This window comes from Labrus mixtus, chromosome 17, assembly GCF_963584025.1.
Source record: "Labrus mixtus chromosome 17, fLabMix1.1, whole genome shotgun sequence".
NCBI classification, from domain to species: Eukaryota; Metazoa; Chordata; class Actinopteri; order Labriformes; family Labridae; genus Labrus; species Labrus mixtus.
This window is the reverse complement of record NC_083628.1, coordinates 14,135,083-14,153,834: the sequence shown is the minus strand read 5'-3', so window position 1 is coordinate 14,153,834 and position 18,752 is coordinate 14,135,083. Positions and strand designations below refer to the sequence as shown.

The 18,752-nt window shown below is 39.9% G+C and overlaps 1 protein-coding gene across 1 annotated transcript; it reads right to left on the bottom strand.

Annotated features, from left to right (window-relative positions):
- Positions 1-253: 253 nt before the first annotated feature.
- npdc1a (neural proliferation, differentiation and control, 1a) lies at positions 254-18,007 on the bottom strand. The gene is made up of 9 exons (XM_061062020.1): positions 17,998-18,007; positions 10,043-10,324; positions 3,023-3,133; positions 2,591-2,821; positions 2,389-2,455; positions 2,011-2,104; positions 1,799-1,878; positions 1,528-1,627; positions 254-1,365 (listed from the first exon to the last, which is right to left on the bottom strand). The coding sequence occupies exons 1-9, from the start codon at positions 18,005-18,007 to the stop codon at positions 1,294-1,296; spliced, it is 1,047 nt and encodes a 348-aa protein (XP_060918003.1). The 3' UTR covers positions 254-1,293.
- Between the last annotated feature and the right edge of the window lie 745 nt (positions 18,008-18,752).

Below are 18,752 nucleotides of genomic sequence, written 5' to 3'. Positions count from 1 at the left end.
TTGCATTCCTGACACTGAATTTGATAGTGCCACAAAATGATGCTTCCGTTTTGCTTAGAACAAATACAAACCCTTCCTTTTTTACGTTTTCTTTCTTGCTTTATTTTACTTGTTTTTTAGTCAGAATTTGGACCTTTGTTCCACATCTGTCTAACGTATCTTCTCATTTGGCCAATACAGATATTGAATGTTCTAAATATGTATCAAGACAGTATACCATGTTAAGCCTCAAGGACAAATACACTGAAAGTCATTTTCACATGAGGTAAAAAGTTTAATTCCAATCCTTGGTCTGCATGTACAAATATCTATAAAAAGTGAACACTTCACTCTTTGTATGTACATTTTGCAGCACAGGGGTTAACTTCAGAGCAACATGTGGACACCGAGGAAAGAGGGACAGAAAGAGATAGTTTGAATTTACCACCTACACATCCATCATTATAGTTCATCCCCAATATTTCATTCAAGTGCTCAGAGGTCACTTTCAGTGTACACGCCTCCTCCAGCGTCTCAACGCATACAAACAGGAGGCAGAGTAATAATCAAATCATCGCCATGATCCCAACACGGTACATTCAAACCATGCACACATCATCAAGTACTTCATTTTCATAAATTTATATATACATTAATATACTTCATCTTAAAATCGTATGTGCAGTTTATAGGACAAGGAATAAAATAAGCAACACCAGCGATAACATTTTTAATGCTAAACCACGTGTCATATATTCAGAGGCACCACAGAAACCTGATTAGAAATATTTCCTGGGAATCTGCTGGGAATGTGGTTTATCCTCGAGCTATGCATGACAAAAACCAGGGAGGGCACCTGTTTCTCAGCTTATGTAGGTGTGTGTGTGTGTGTGTGTCTACTATCACATTCTTTGGAAGTAGCTGCAGAAAATGAAGGAAAACAACAAAGATGGGAAAAACGTCATGTAGAATTTACAGGACAAAACACCTACAGCGCCCTTTCTAAGAGACCCTTAAAACCTCACGTTGATAGAAAGGAATGTTCCAAAAAAAAGAATGAAAATAAATTAAGAAGGAACCCAACATGTTTCTTTTTGTCATATTAAAAGCATTACCAGGGTAGATACCGTAAAGGGCGAAGAAAAAAAAAAATCATCTCTATCCCCTCATCCTCTGTCAGTATTCTCCATTTCTATTCATGCAGTGTGATATCAAGTGGTTTCTTCCAGATTAATGGATTGTATGTCTTTATGAGTGTGAGTGTGTGTGTGTGTGTGTGTGTGTGTGTGTGTGTGTGTGTAAAATGTCTATCATTCACTTCGGATTCTCCTGGTAATGTAAAGTGGAGTCATCAAACAGAGGGTTTTTCACTTCCATCTCTCCCGTCTGTAACAGAAGAAAAAAACAAAACAACCCTTCATCATAAAGCAATATCAGAAATGGTTATTTCTTGTAATTCAGAGTGCGTGTGTGTGTGTGTGTGTGTGTGTGTGTGTGTGTGTGTGTGTGTGTGTGTGTGTGTGTGTGTGTGTGTGTGTGTGTACCAACCGGTGCAAGCCCAGGGCACTCGTATACAGTAAAGTCCCCTCCCACTTCTTCCTCATCGGATGTGACCTCAGTGTCAACGGTTTTCTGTTCAGGTTTGTGACTGCAGAAGAAGTAAAAAAAAAATAAACCACACACTCTGGTTAAGGCAAAGAGGTGATAAGTCAGAGGACAGAGGATGTGGTTACATTGTCATTAAAACATTTAAGACAGGAATAGGGGAAAAGGATAGAATGCCACAGAGAGATAGAAAGAGTGAAAAAAAAAAACGTACTTTCCCACTGAGAGCATCTGCTGTTTCTGATGCTGGTAGTGATACATCTGAGCGCTCTGGGCCAAAGTCTTATCTCCCATCTGAGGACGGAGTAGAAACAGGAAGTGAGTGTGAAACAGAAGGTCATGGCTTTTGCAGAAGAAGAAGTGAAAAATGGAAAACAAAGGAAGCTCTTATACAACATTTAGGTGAAAGATGAGCGTCTCTCTTACCGAGGCACCGTTGGCCGTGGCAGCAGGCGGGCCTGCCCCCCCTTTGAAAGCTGGGTAGTCGACCTTCTGAGCCAGACGCGATTCTTTCTTTACCCTGTAGGACACGTCATAGATTTAATGAGCTTTCTGCTTTGCTGAAAGCTGTTTACTGCCTCTGGCATGAAAACATCCTTAAGCCTCCAAGCAAATGGAAGTAGGCTTTGATTTTCAGGGTCAAACCGGTTTTATCAATATATATATTTGTGATCGATTCTCCGATACAAGGGAGGCTCAAAGGAAAATAGGTTGGTCACTGCTGTGGAGAATACCAAATTAGACTGTCCTTTATTCACTATGATTTAATTGGCATTACATATGCTTTCAAGTGCTGAGACTTACTTGACATAACAGACGGCTGCCATGACCAATGCTATAGCGCCCACCGATGCAAACAACGAGGTCAGGACTGCAGATTGATACAAAAAAAAGAGGTAAAGAAAGGGGAACAGAGGATCAAAGGTGAAATTTCTGCTTAACACATATTTGACATAACTTCTTTGCAAATTGGAGTTGTTATGGTCCTCTTTGTTTAAGTACTCACTGATAAAATTGCTGTTGTTCTGTGGTCTTTGCACGGCTACAGGACCAGCTCGTCCATCGGCTGCAGTGGCCCCAGGCTCAGGGGTCTGTGTGGCGAGCTCAGAAACTGGAAGTGGGGGGGCTGAGGTGGTTGTCTGCAGGGTTTTGTTTGGGAGATTACCCTGGCTTCTCTGTTTATGTTTGGAGGCATCTGTTTTGCTTTTTTTAGCATTCGTCTGCGAGACGACAGCAGCTGGAGACAGACAAACAGTCACATGTTCATAACCAATATTATAAGACAGAGATTATCGTCAGATAGGGAACATGGTGGAAGAAAATGAAATGCTGTATCCAGCTAAATCCCAAACCTCTTTAATCAAAACAAGAAGATGTATGTTTTTTTTCTCCAGATAAAATCACATTTATGTGTTAAGATTGCTCTCAGGATTCTTACCAGGATGTTTGTTTTGCTGTTTTTGGGGCTTGAGCTCAGAGATTTCCTGCTTCTCAATGATGGAGTGAAGATAATCGATCTCTTCATCCAGGTAAGGCAATGACATTTTGCCTAAAGAGAAGAAAAGAACAAAATTTCACTCATTAACTTTTACTTTCATGAAAACTGCCTTCAACTGTCCGTTAGTACAGGCTACAAATGAATTAAAGATTAGGGATGCACCAATGCATTGATTGAACATCAATATCGGCTGGTACTGCCTGTTGACAGACATCGACCCACTGGAAAATGATATAGCATTAACTGATGTCAGTAGCCGATGTCTATCAGTGGGGTCGCATCAATTAAAAGCTGGAAAGCTAATATCACTAACTGGAGTGGAAAACATAATTTTGAAGCGTGCCAACTTCATGACTGTAGATAATGTGTGACTATTGGGTGTAAGAAGGGCAGAAGAAGTCAGCACATGCATATGTTTTAGACATAAACAATTCCATCCCCAACCCCTACAGGTGTTTTTCAGGGCATCCCCTCTGAATTGATGGACAGGGAGTGTGTCCGTGTGTGTTGTTTGTTTGTGGACTGATAAAAAATGGAGACAATACTAAACGGTTGTTAACAGCCCTTACAGCCAGACAGTGAGCCACATTCCTGCAGTGCTGTGAAGTCTCCAGGGCGACCAGGAACGATAGTGTGTGTGTGGCCGGGGGGGAAGCACCGTGGGGGGGCCAGAGCAATCAGCCAAACCTTGGCTCCACTGGGCTTCAGTTTTTACACTCACAATAGATACCTTTCCTTCCTGCTGATGGAGGTGATCAAAGTGTTATTTACCTCTATAAAGTTACCCTGAAAATAATCGAATATCAAGTTCTAGCTTTTTGCAATCAGAGCTGAGGAGGCGAGGCAAGTCACAAGACAAACAGTTCAAGTTCCCTCCCTGCATAAAAAACAAATGTACAGGTAGTGTCAGTGCACTACATTACGACTTAAGTCGGGTAACATACAGCTGTCTTGATTCCATGTAAAAAAAAAAAAAGAACAGCGCCAGTACATTAAAAAATGTGTCATTACACGTCACATCCACCTACATAACATTAATGATTACAGTGTCACTTTCACTCCAGAAGGCTGGCCATCTGGCTGAGCGAATGTGCACGATGTGACATGCCAGCACTTTCATTGCCTGCTTTGTTTTTCTCTTACCCCCCTCCACTAATGGTCATTTAGTACACTCCATAGCAGGTGTCTGTGGAGGCGGGATGCACCATCTGTAATTTGCAGGTGGCTGCGATCTCCAACCGTGGGCTCACGGGGGGAGCATGTGGTTTGAATTCAAGACCAGGCTTAAATAAAAAGATGGATCTATTGGTTGTGTTTGTGGTGCAGACACTGAAAATCGAAGTTAAAAATTAACTTTTATGTATAGGAAATCCTCAGGATCTCACTGAGGGTAAAGCTGTGAGTTCCTCTTATTAGTCATTGTGTGTATGTGTGTGGTTTGCCACACACTAACTAAGCACACACACCTCCCTGTGTACGAGAGTTTTGTCACCAGCTTGATAATGACCCATAACCTCTTGAGAGGCACCCAGGGGGCTGTAGGGTACGACAAACAAACACTAAACAGCTCAACAGAGATTGACACACATCTGTGCCGTCATTTTTCCCCCACCTAAAAACAATTCACCTTCCTCTGTGTGTGAGCGCACACACACACACACACACACACACACACACACACACACACACACACACACACACACACACACACACACACACACACACACACACACACACACACACACACACACACACACACACACACACACACACACACACACACACACACACACACACACACACACACACACACACACACACACACACACACACACACACACAGAGTCTCCTGTAAACTCTCAATGCTTTAAGTCAAGAACCCATGTTGAATACGTCAATTATGGGGCGCTATTAGCCTTGAGGTTCACCCCTATGTACGGAGGCTATAGCCCTCCGGGTTTGAGTCCTATCTGTGGCTCCTTTCCCGCACTCTATCTCACTCCCTGATTTCTGACTCTATCCACTGTCCTGTCACTCTAATAATAAAGCCATAAACGCTCCAAAAAAATGTATATGTTGATTAGAATTAGGATAATTATTTATTCTGTTTTATCATCAGGGCTACAATAAACTTTTTAATAAAGCTACTAAACCTGATTTGACATTTTATTTTACAGAAATCTTATAAGAAGCAGGCATACTGTATCTGAGCCCAGTGCCCCTCCTCATAGTGAAATAGATTAATAATCAGTGTGGTCTGCTGCCCTCTAGTGGTAAATATAATGTCTGCCTTATTTTAAAAGGATTGAGAAACAAACAACAGAGGCTGCTGCAGGTCATCCTCAAATGAAACCATTACTTCACAAAAAAGTTCAAACAGGGACTTGTTTTTAATTTATTTAGTTGGTCTGTTTTTGGAGTAAGGGAGTTCACATGTATTTTTGTTGATGGAAAGTGGGTGAGGTTATGCATCTTGTAATCAGGGCAATGAGTCACCCTCCCACCTCTTATAAAATCTACGTCACACAGTTAACTACAGAGCTTTGAGTCAATAAAGGAAGGCTTTTTACCTTGCACAAAAAGTGTCTTGACTGTAACTCTTTGTTTTAACAATGAATACACCCATCAATTGAAAAACAACATCTTCAATAAAGAAACCATTTATATCACCCTTTTCTTCTCTTTTAACTAACTTAAATAACTTTGTATTAGTTATCAAGACAAGTAACTGCTAATACATTTTACAGGGTTGTTGTATCATGTGTGTTATTTCCTAAAAGCCTAACCAGGGACAAGGACTGCAAATTAGCCCAGGCTAGAAGTCTTTCATACATTGCATCGGTTGCACTTAAATTAGACGTAACAATGCCTACATTTATTGGCCCTGACAAATAAACTGATAAATAAATGCTTCAGGGACTCTTGGGGTAAGATATTTAACTCTTAGACCAAAGCATACTATTTAAACATTTTATTTAATTTGTTTATGAATAATTTAAAATATAATTTCAAAAATCATTGGTTATTAAAAGTGTCAAAAATGCAACAACAAAAACAACACTCCCCTTGTCTTATTATGTCTGCATGAGCAGGTATACAGCAGGTCTAAGCTTCTGTTACTTTCATTGCTAATTAGGGGATAAGTTGAACTGAATATTCATTACTATTCTTTATGCAAGTCATTTGATGTAGAGATGCACACATCCACTTTTTTTCAGTTTGGATCTGATTCCGATACATATGTGCCGATACTGATTCCAATATTTTCATATCATAACTAATAATGTTATTGTTGTTGTTGTGAGTATGTGTAAGGCTACACAAAGCTGTAGTAAACCTGGCATTCAATTGCCATCTGCTGGCTTCACATACAAAAAGGAAGCAGCAACAACTGTACGGATTTCAAATTCAATATTTTAAACTGAAGTGTAAGAACTGTACTTTTGATCATATAGAAGGAGCTGATCCAACTCGTCTGAACGTCGTCATGGAGACAATTTGAGCGCACTTCTTACAGTTCAGTCTGAATGTCTTTAAAGTGAAATTGTGCGAGTTGAGAATGTTTAAAGCGCTAAGCCATCTTTCTTGATCAGTGACGTGGATGGGCGCCATCAGTCCAGTTTCCCAAATGTTAATTACTTCAATATCGGACCCGATATAAGATCTGATCGGTCTCATTTTGATGCTTTTGCTCATTTACATTAAAACTCTTCTGGCTGTATCATCACAATGGTAAATGACAAAACGTATGCTAAATCTGATTAACCTCAAATATACAGTATCTTCAGATCTATTTTTAATGGTTAACTGTGTTGGTTTACGACCCCTTCAATGTTTTTATTTTAAGTGATGTGTATTTCATTGTTAGAAAATCGTAGGTTGGCTCTGCATTTAGAGATCTAAGTTTGTGTTACTAATATAAACTGGCGCAGGGTCATTTCTTTGCGTTGCGTGTGCACTGTTTATTACATTATGTAAAAAGATAAACACAAATAAACACAAAGAGAGAACAAACGGAGTCCCATTTAACTATTTGAGTGTATATCATAGAGACAGAACTGCACAAGGACTGAAAAGAACATCTATAAAACATGAGACTACATGGAGACAGCCCTGCCTTAGGTACATAAATTAAACTTGCTTATTAGGATAACAAAGCATTCACCGCCATGTTTGTTGGTCTTCTGTACAGAGAGCATGACTTGGAGGTATACTGTATGTTTACCAATGGCAGCACACGCCTCTATGTCAAACACAAGCCGGTCCTACCTGCAATAAAAAGTGCTCACTTCCTCTTCACCTGCTGAATGTGAAATATTACACAGACTCCATACAGAATGACGTCAAGTGATTTATATGGTAAAATAAACCTGACATCACAGCAACATGGAGGCAATCAAACTTCAAGAGCAAACAAGTGCAAGGCCATATAACTATTTTTTAACAAAGAGGACAGAGAGGAGCTGATATATTAGTTTTGAATACAAGATATGAAAGAGGCAGTGTGATTTAGATTAGAGGAAGAATTTCAGCTCCATGGTTTGGTCGTACATAACACATACCTAACGTTTGGTCGTCACAAATCACTAAATTCTTAATCTAGGGACTGGCATGGGAAGATAATTCCACTTGAGACACGAATAAGAAATACTGAGACAAATGCAGGCATGCAGACGCTGTTGCATGCCGTCGCTCTCCTACCCAGAGACTCCCACATCAAATCATCTTATTCTTTCAAGACATTTCACCTAAAAAAAAAAGCTTTATGATATAATCTTCATTCTTCCAGAGAACAGTTGAAAAGATTAAAACTTGAGCATGCTACAGAGCGAGTGAGTCAGCCTTGATGATGCTGAGATGTGGTTTTAGAAGAATGAAGCTAGAAAATGAATTGAAAGAACAAATGGGCACATTTTCTGATGTCCTTGCTGAAAAACCAAGGTTGAGTGATGAGCTTGGGACAAATGAGACAAGAAGAGACTAAAATGCAGGCAAAAATGTAGTGTGAAAATGTGTTATTTTTTTGGCTTTAGCATTACACAAACATTTCAGATAATCAGATGTTTTGGCCTAAAAATGTCCTCTGTATTGACATCAGTGGTGTCATTTTCAGAGAATAATGCTCCGAATCACCGAACAGCAGCTCTCTGTTGTGCATTAAAGGAAGTGTGTTTTCATTGCCAAACCAAATAAAATGAGTATGGTCAGTTAAAAAACGGAAAATATTATCACCGTTTTCTCTGTACAACAAGTGTTGGTTTGTATATGCATGTGTGCATGTGACTGGGTAAAAGACACAGAGTTGGTCGCCAATGCAGATCACTGTGATCCGTGGTCTCTTAGGGGTTTATGTAACCACTTTAGAAAGCTTATCCCAGGCCTATGATGTGCTGCATTCACAACACTGGCCTTGACATCATGTCAGTGTGCTAAAAAAATTAAAAAAAACCTCCCTTCTCCTGACATTTCTATCTAATAAATCCTCACACTCATCTCCTTCTCATGTTTGCCTCTCTCGCATGCTGCCAACAATAATTTGAGCCAAGTTTTTGCTGTATCCTCTCCAGCCGCAAAACCCATCTAAATTATTAATCCTGCAGGGAACACACAAACACGTGCCCACTTGCAGACATAAATACACACACACACACACGTGCAGAGGCAAGTCTGCGCACTTGAGATAGTTCCATTTCTCTTTCTAATTTCAGAAGCGCTGTCTTATGTGTATGTGCCAGCAGCATGATGTCATGGCATGGAAATCAGAAAAATGTAATGTTTTTTCGCTGCTAGGCTCTTTCATTGAATGACATTAGAGTCAGAGATGGAGATGAAGGACAAGAGAGAGAGAGGGGGAGAGAGGGAGAAGCATGTCAACTAAGTGATTAAATCTGTCAGTGCAGGCGTGCACGCGCATGCATTTGTGTGTGTGTGTGTGTGTGTGTGTGTGTGTGTGTGTGTGTGTGTAGACAGCAGGGGCAGGGGGGGGCAGGGGGGATTAAAACACTGACGATCAGACTGCAGCGGAGTTATCAGAGATATGAATGTGAGAGGAAGGAGAAGAAATTCACAACAAGGCCATTGAAAAGAGAGGGCTGCACAAGCACAGAGCAAATTGGAGGAGATTCAAGAGAGATGCTGAGAAGGAGAAGGAATAAAGAGATCAAACTGTGACTGACAGAGGAGGAGAAGGAAAGTGCAGAATCAATAGTCAATAGAAAAGAAGAGGGGGAGTAGGTAAGCGATGTAAGACACACAGGATACAGCGAAAAGAAAAGAGCCAGTGACAAAGAATGAATGTGGAGTGTTGATGTAAAAGAGAACAGAGGAACAAGTGACTTTGAGTCAGTCGGTACACTTACATGAACCTTAATAACTCAATTACAACCAGAGGGAGGCAATCGCTGGGTCTCATTTACAGCTTAAGCAGGTTCTCTGACAGTAGTTGAGGTTTTAATTTGAATATGAACAACCTGGCTGTTCATTATTTTTCAATTTAAGTCGGTTAAATTCCTACATTTTCATGCAGCTAACACACTAATAGTAATGTTTACAGATATATGTTTGCAAAATTATTTCATTTATTGCTTTGCTTGAAAACAGTCAAGAACGCCCACTTTTAAAAAAAACTGAAACATAGTCCAAAATGTAAATATTTTCAATTGACTATGTATACACAGCATATTCCCTTAGCCTGATACCTGAGAATATATCCAGAAATTACTTAATTTATCCTAAAAACATTATTTATGTGCATAAAAATGCACTGAAGGTTAGTCATTAAGTGAAAAAATACATTAGGTGGAGGTTTTCCTTCTCTCTGTATCAGCTCACTTCACTACTGCCTGAAGAAGCCATACTTGAAGTATTTAAAAAGTATGAATAATTCATAAATTTTAGCCTTTGAATGCAATAAACACGTATCTGCATTACTACAGTTGTGCATGACATTTTATTTAATACCTTGCTTGTGACGCCTCCTTTTTTCCTTGCAGATGCCTTCATCACTCTCCACCAATGAAGGGAGACAGGGGCCACAGTGGTTGGAGCCAAACTTGCAGAATTCTCGCCCCTCATTGGCACAGTCTAGGGGAGGAGGGCAATTGTTGAAAGCTGGGGTTGAGAGAGACACACAGAAAGAGAAAGAGAAGAGGGAGAACCGCTTAGTGAGTATCAAACAACACAGAAGTGGTAACAGAATTGTGCTTCTTAATGATGCAAGAGAAACAATCTCAAAAAGAGATGCTCAAGCTTTTTAACTGACTCATGTGAAGAATGTGTAAGGTTAAACATGTTTGAATGAAAAAAACAAGACATCTAAATCTATTTTCTGCATTTCACAATCTAAATGAATTCCACCTTTTTGACACTGTGAGTCAGCCCGGTTAAACCAAAGTACAGAGAACGACAGCTGATCTGTCGGCCAGTTAGATAATCACCTGACCTGATTACACTGGTTAGACGAAACAGAGCCCAAACACTGTATTAAGCTACACACACACACACACCCAGACACACACAGACACAGACAGACACACACACACAGCGATGGGTCACAGAATCACAGCAGGTGTGTTTGGCAGCCGAGGGCTGGTGGAGCGCTGGGACTCCATCTGAGTGGATAATGAGCCCCAGCAGAACTGCACAGCAGGTCAGCTAAAGGTGAACAGCACAGCAAGTGAAATACTGCGTAACAGACATCAGGTGATTTAAGGTGGAAAGAGAGCGGCTCTCAGTATCTTGGAGCAAATCTGAGTCTGAAAGGTCAGGGTTGTTTGTCTCTACAGGGGCCAGATTTGTGTTGTTTACACTGCCATTTCTATCAGTGATTTTCAGATGAAAAACTTGGGAGTAAATAGTTCATCTTTATGCTATTTAACAGGCCTATACTGTGAGAACGGTTACATAAAAATAAAAGGTTCATTGCTACCTGAATTACAAAGCATTGAGTAGTCAGAACTCACTTGGTCTGTCAGAGAATAAAATAAAACAATCTTTGTGCCGTTATTCCTCCTTTCTGAACCAGACGTTTAATACACTTCATAAGAGATAGAATCATACATTATATAGTATTGCAAAGGAGGGCAATATCAATAATCTACATGGCAAATAAGGCCTGTAGTAATACCAGGGTGCAGAGAGGAAGAACTGCAGATATGAAGAGCAGGTAGAAGAAACATCTCTGCCTCTTTTTATAGTGTCTGCACATATAATGCTTTCTTAGTTATCCCTAATGTGTAACTTGAACTGTGTTATACCAATCAGTCTATCTGTTATAATGAAATAACAATAGACCACCATTAACCCCAGATGTAATCTTCCTGTTGGTCTTTCTAAATGTTTCTGTTTGCTCCACTTTATCTGCTTTTTTATCATGGAACTGAAAACTTAAAGGAACAGTGAGGAATATTCAATAGTGTTGATTTTGGCGGCCTCAGTGAACAAGGGTGGTTCATCTTTATCGTTTTCCTGTTCCTGTCCTTCCTGTACGTCTAAGAACTACTCACTGAAAACAAGAAATTCAATAACAGGAAATGGTAAACAAACTTGGACTTGCAAAGTGTTTTTCTAATCTTCTGCTACTAGCAGGGACTGTGGCTTAGTCGGTAGAGTCGGTGGTCTCTCAACCTGAAGGTTGGGGGTTCACTCCTGCAGCAACATGTCCGATGTGTCCAAGGGCAACACGCTGCTTCGTCGGTGGCGTATGAACGGGATTATTCTGATGGTCAACATACATAGCAGTGTGTGAATGGGTGTGAAGGAGTAGGTGTGACATGTGGTGTAAAAGCGCTATGAGTAGAGAAAAGAGAAAAGAGAGGCTGCTCAGTTAAGTGTCCCAATAGCCATCAGTAGTTACTCAATCACATACCGCTGACTATTCAACTCGGGAGCAATTTGGGTTTCAGTGTTTGTGTCCACAGACGTCAAAATCACTTCATAGTCACTCTCCCAACTGATGGTGCATCAGTATGAGACTGAGTCAGTTACATTACCAGATTAATTACAGTAATTTAAACAATTTTTTCATTGTCTTCTTATTGTCTATTTTTTTTTTTTGCTATTCATAGCTTTTATGTGATGTCACACTTATGGAACCGCCCAGCTGGCGGCAAGAAAGGTTTCCTATCAGTACTACGGAGAAGTTAACACTTACATGTTTTAACCAGTTAAAAAAAAAAGGCAATTACTGTTCAACTGGATGGCACTAACCGACAAGGAGAAAGCGATGAAAGCTATGAATAATGTGGTACTACCTGGACTGTTTTTAGTCTTAAGTAAATGCTCTACATTAAAATCTGGTAATAGAATTATTCACATACAGTAAGTCAGTTAAATATGCACTGAAATGTGAATGTAACAACAGAAATACCTGTTGCAACATCATCAGAAACAAATTCAAACTAGAAACTAACACAGACGAAGGTCTCAAACATTCGACAGCATCACAAGTGTGCAAACACAACAGATGGGGAAACAAATATTAAAACATGCATATTATAGCGGACACCCAAGAAAACACCCACACACTCACATTTTGAGTGCACCAACCATAACAGCTGCACCCCAGGGCTGCAGACACACATGTCTCCCTCTTCTTATGTTACTGGCTGGTTTCTGCCTCATGGAGTGTGACATGGAGTGACGCAGGTGTAATCTGAGAATCTTTTTTTTCTGAGGTCATACGCATTTATAATTTTGTGAAACATCTGCGTCTAAGAGCCAGATGATTTATTCACTTTTCTATCCATGCAGTGATTTGTTTCTTATGTATTGGCCTAGCAACATCTCCGTCAACTCCATGTTCAAAGGCTGCATCATCTTCTCTGGCCCACATTGCCGGTTTACTCCATGCCCCTTTGATTGTGATGTGCTTGTGTGCCGAGCCCCCTCATTCCTGATTAGATTAAAGGCTGACCTTCTTCATTATCTTCCGTTTCTCCCTCAACCGTCGACTACTTAGACATGCCACGTGTCGCCTTTAATTCTCCTCCAGGTATCAAAACCTTTGTCTGTTCTCTTCACATGCTCTTCTTGATGGCTTTTATACCCCATGAGCTCACAGGAAACAAAAGGAGCCACTAGAAATAGTCTGTTCTGTCCATGTAGTATTCTATCAGAGCGTGTACACTGATTCTATGTGTGCTGTTCATCGGGGTGGAGTAGAAAACAATCTTGGGCACGTGTCTGTACCATGTGCATGCTGTATGCGATGATATGAGACTTTGCTGCAGAAAAACAATTAGACGTGCGAATGCAAGCTCCCTGCTCCTCTAAGTTAGAGTCGAATGGCTGACAATATAACCCATCTGAAGTATCCCAATAAAAAGAGTGCTGCTCACTTCAACTAAAGGGAAAAAGTTCAGTTATTGCTGCAAGTAATGACGATTTTTGTTATCCATAATTTAGCTTATTATATTCTTGATAAATTGCCTCTTGTATAATTAAGGTTGACATCTTTAAATTGTTGCTTTCATTGAACTTACAACTCCCTCCCTTGTTGTAGAACACGTTGAGCTGGGCAGCTCTAAGAGATTTCTACTAAAAAATAAGAATGTGTTTGGTGTATTTAGTTCTGCAAAGCTCTTATTAATGTTTTTCTGCACTTAAAGGGTTTCAAGGGATAACAATAAAACCATTAGTAAGTCAGTCATCTCAGTTCACAAATATCCACTCCAAGCGTTCAAAAACATGCTGCCAAGGTTTCATGTCTCCTGCCCTTAACAAACAGCTTGAAACCTCCTCCTTCCCTCCTCTCACTGTCTAACCCTACCTGTCCTCTTTTGAACGTTACATTTTTCCACCACCACTTTTAATTTTTAAACATTTATTTGACCTGATAACTCTGAATATCAAAGGCTGTTTGGCCAACATCAGGTGCAGACAGAAGCACTCATGTCACGGATGAAATAACTCCTCCTCTCTCAAAATTCTGTCATACATCTTCATTTAGAGGATGAGTAAATTCTGGAAGAAAAAAATGTAAGATTAGTACCCATGCATTTGTTTGTTTACATACTTTTAGGGTGGTGGAAATAGGGTGACTCGTAATGTTAGAGCTGAAACATCACACTCGTCAATTAGTGTGTTGATCAGCTCCTCCCTTGGGTTCAGATGTAAATATCTAATCACATATTTCAATGATTGTTATAAACCTGATGATGATGAATAACTTTTTTTATTTTTCTCCACTCATCAAGTCACAGCTTACTTTTACCCACTATTCAGCTGGTGCCAGTGAGCAAAGCAAATATGGAAAGGTAAATGTACAAGCGGAATATGAGTATGCTAAAGTTACCTTTCATTCATTCAAAGCATGAGTGTGCAAAACAGCCTAGACTGCAAAAAAAATGTGCAAAAACTTTTCCTGCAGATACTGAGTCATAACTTGTACCTTAAGTCTGTTGACTGCTACCGTTAATGCGTCAATGCGTCATACAGTACTGTTAGTCATTATTTTACAAGTTCATTGTTTCCAGAGCACACAGTGACTTTTTCTGAGTCGATCTCTGACAGAGGTGATTTTGTTCCGAAGCAGAAATTAGTAATGTATTACAACTATTTGCTAAATAAAAAAGTTTTTACATATAATATGTTCACAAGCTTCCCACTGCAAAATGCATTTTAAACAAGGCCTAAAAACACTACTCTTTAACATGCTTTACACATGTGCTTTTACCTAGTTATGGAACTTTTGGTATGATTTTATACAAGTCTAATGAATGTGTTGAGGAGTCTCTAAACAAAGGTAATTTTCTGTAACATAATAGACTATAACGTTTTTTTTAAATCTTGAATCGCTTATTTAACCAGAGATAATACAATTTGCACAAAATAGAATAGAATAGAAGAGAGACATGTCATTAGCAACTCATCAGTTATTCATCACGTAGGAGGTTAATATGGTGGAACTAATTGCGATCATGTGAGTGCAGATCATTATTCTCCTCACACACAGACACCCATAAACAGATAGAGAAAAACCTGCTGTACGTGTGCCTTGTTATAAGCATGTGAGGCCTGGTGACGGTTAGAAAATGAGGGTGAGAAAAAGCAAAGAAAGTGTGAAATAAGGGAAGAGCTGTGGACAGTTACATCAAAATCTATGCCAAAATGTGTTTTTCGTGCACCAGAAGTAAAAAAAAAAAAACAGGCTTACAATGACTACCTTACTGAATTTAAAAGACAATAACACTTTTTTAAAATACAGCTGAACCAATAAAGATGCTCATCATAATAATACATTGACAAAGCAGCTCAGATCGTTTTACCAGTATAACAAAGGAGCCACAGAGGTGAATGTCAAGTAGGGGGTTGGCCTTACATCAACATGCCTCCCATACATTCAGCGCTGCAGCTCATTAGAGAGCTCAATTAGAAAAGAGAAAAATAAAATAGGAAGTTAGTCAAGAGGTGTGAAAAAAATATTATGTAACTCAGAGACTAAAAAAATAGTCCTTGGAACAAGTGAAAAATGACTTTTTAAACCATCTGCTGCTGCTGTTACCAGGCTGGGTGCACTGCTCAGCACCATTTCAGACTGGAAAACCTGAGGATGTAAACAGAGGAATTCTCACACATGCTGGAAAAACTAAAATGCATGATTTCCATGTCACTGCTAACTCCTGCTCCTTCAAGCTGTTTCAGGGTGCACACACAGGACCAGTTGCCGCATACAGTGTTGAATAATGTCATCATTGTATTTAATATTCATAGTTAACAATTATGAACAATAAAATACCACTTCTACAACTACTGCTGTAATTGTGCGTTCATGTCTTTGTGCGAGGTTGAAAGATTTAGAGAGGAAGCAGGAAACGGGTCGGCCGGGAGAGTCAGAGGCTCCCATTGTGTGTGTCAAGATAGCAGACAGGAAGTAGGCCAAATACTCCAAATCAAGTGGAAACACTACAAAGCTCTGCTGAGAGCTCTTAACTTGATATGTTACCACACAGTTTTTGTTCCACATGGCTTAAGTGTGGGTTTTTACGTGTGTACATTTCTGTTAGGGTTATGTGTTACCAGGCTAAAATGCTCCTGTTAAGCCAGCATGTCTACATCACTGTCATATAACAAAACAAACAAATGCCAAGCGGCAGAAACACAGATTTAACACAGTCAAGTATTGTGTGCCTTCCTCTTAAAGTGTAGGGTTCCCTAAACGAATAGGTTACACACTGGAGAAGTTAAATGTAAAAAGCTGAGCTGTCTAGAGCTCATGGTTTCACTTGTACTTTCTGGATGTCCAATGACACAAACTACTGTTTGGTCACACCTCCAACCCCCTCCTCTTACATTCGCATGAAGGAGTCAAGTACAAGGAGCGAACAAAATTGTCCTTGGCTCGAGCTTCAATTACCTTTGGCATTCATTGATGTGTTACCAGGATAATGTTAGCGCTCTTTAGTTAGCTTGTAGCTTCACATTGCATGTAAATTTACACGGAATAACCGTGATCTAAAAACGCTTACCTCACATTAAAATAAGCAGAATGTCATTCTTTTTTTCTCTAGTCCTTGACTAAAACAGTTTGTATACACAAGGGGAGGAGCTGGCAGTCCATCTAAACATGACATAAACACAGTTCCGACACCAACACAGCCAGCTGGCCTTCACTCATTGTAGACAGTCATGACCCAGAGAGACATCTATATCTATATACTTGATTTCTGCTATGTGGAAAGTCACACATTCAAAATTACAAAAATGCTTCTGAGGTGGAACTTGTAGAGTAAGAATGTTTTTGTTTGGCAATGTTTTAATGACCGGAATTAAGGCCAAAACTGCAGAATGACTGGCTTTTGATGCAGACAGATTTGAAAAGATTCACCAAAACTATTGTGGGGCTTTCTATAAAAAATTGTCAGCTCTATTTCTATACAAAATAACGGAAAAAGTAGTCATCATTTTAGCAAGCTTCTGTTCTGAGAAACCATGCCACAAACCTTGAAACTAGACGACTAAATGTGTGGAAACTGTCTACCATATCAGTTTTAGTGTACCAGCGTAGTGTAGGTGTTAGTTTCCCACCATTATCTGATACAAAGTCTCCTGCATGTTTAATTTTCAGCCGAACTTGGTGGAAAATGGGGCATGACTTAGCACCTGTTTAAGAGACATTAGTAAGCACACACACACTTACACACAGAGCCGGACACAGCATAACGCAGAGTACACAGGTGAACTGAAGGTGAAAAGGAAGTGAATTCCAAAATCGAAATCATCCTGAAAGGAATGTAGGTTGTAGAAGAGCAGGGTGGAAAAGTAGTTGTGCAGTCAACCTCCTTATCTCTCTGCGTCTGTCATTTGTCTTTCTGTTGCAATGACTTCTATCATGTCAGACAATGGCCGGTATAAACCCTTTACACAGGAGATATTACATTGTCATTATCATTAAAGTGGAGCAGAGCTGCACACAGGCAGCAAACACACAAAGGCTGAGCAGATGTATTGAATTGGAGCAACTGTGTGGCAAAAAAGCTAACTGATTTAGCTTAATTTAATTTCCTTCATCATGGTTGTTTTGTTTGTTTGTTTTTTGCCTCCGAATGGCTCAACTGTGAGACCTTTTATGCAATGCAACAATTAAATTTTTCCGAGGACTACTGGGCCACTTAAGCACACAAGCATGACCATAAAATTAGGTGAAACTGTTTCTACTAAGTGTCGTGTTATCAAAACGGGTACCAGCACCAGCTGTGGTATCTAGTACAGACAGATTTCTGAGTATGAGCACACCGGATGAATGGTAACCATGATGCTCATACTTCAGACATAATTGGAGCCGCTGTTCAAATGGGTTGACACAGAAGTGGTGCAGTCTCGGTAAGGATGTGGCTACACACAAAAGCACACCAATGCATGCACAAAAAAACCCCAATGCTGACATACATTGCCTGTAGCCTAATGTGTCACTTTACCTTCCCTCATCCGGCCTATAAAACACAAGTTGTAAGGTGTACTAAAATGGCAGAAGCTGTATAGTGTGATTAACTCAAACGGCACTGTGTTCAATATAATGTCTCTGTAAAGCCCCCTTTCACAAGTGCACAAGAAAACTTCACCGGAACCTACCCCTGAGTTGCCCTTTCATAAATAACCCTGAAAGTAGAAGATGGCTTTCATAAAGGAGCGGGGGTCTCAGAAGGTGGGACATGACGTAATAAGGACAATGCTAAAGTCACAATGCAATGTTTACAACATATCCAAGATGGCAGAGTCCGAGGCATGACATTTTTTACCTTCATAATAATGTTGTATGTAATTGGAAAAGAGTATGAAGCAAAATTGCACCTGTTTCCAAACGTCATCAGTAGTCAGAATTTTGTGACATTTAGGAGCGCTGTACATGTGTGAAAGGGGCTTAATTGGATTATATGAGCCCCTCTCAATTTCCTGCAGAGTTCTGGTAGCTAATTGTATACGCTCACAACTGAAGAAGCTGAAAGTGGGCCAAAGAAAGAGAGATTTAAAAAAAAAGAGAGAAGCAGAGCCAGCAGCTTATATGTCAGACCACCAAATTGAGACAACCAGGACCACAATGGAGCCGATCAATACAATCAATGAGGCTTTTCCTGACTGTTATGTCATTTCAGTCTGATGGTTCCCACAATGATTGCGCGATCATTTTCCCTTTCTCTTACTGATGAAAGATGGTAATGTCACATCGCCATAA

Excerpts from the sequence above, each read along its gene's own strand:
- npdc1a (XM_061062020.1), bottom strand. Across the intron at positions 2,822-3,022 it reads ACAGCAAAACAAACATCCTG|CTGCTGTCGTCTCGCAGACG; the intron begins GTAAGAATCCTG and ends GTCTGTCTCCAG. Across the intron at positions 2,456-2,590 it reads GAACAACAGCAATTTTATCA|TCCTGACCTCGTTGTTTGCA; the intron begins GTGAGTACTTAA and ends ATCAATCTGCAG.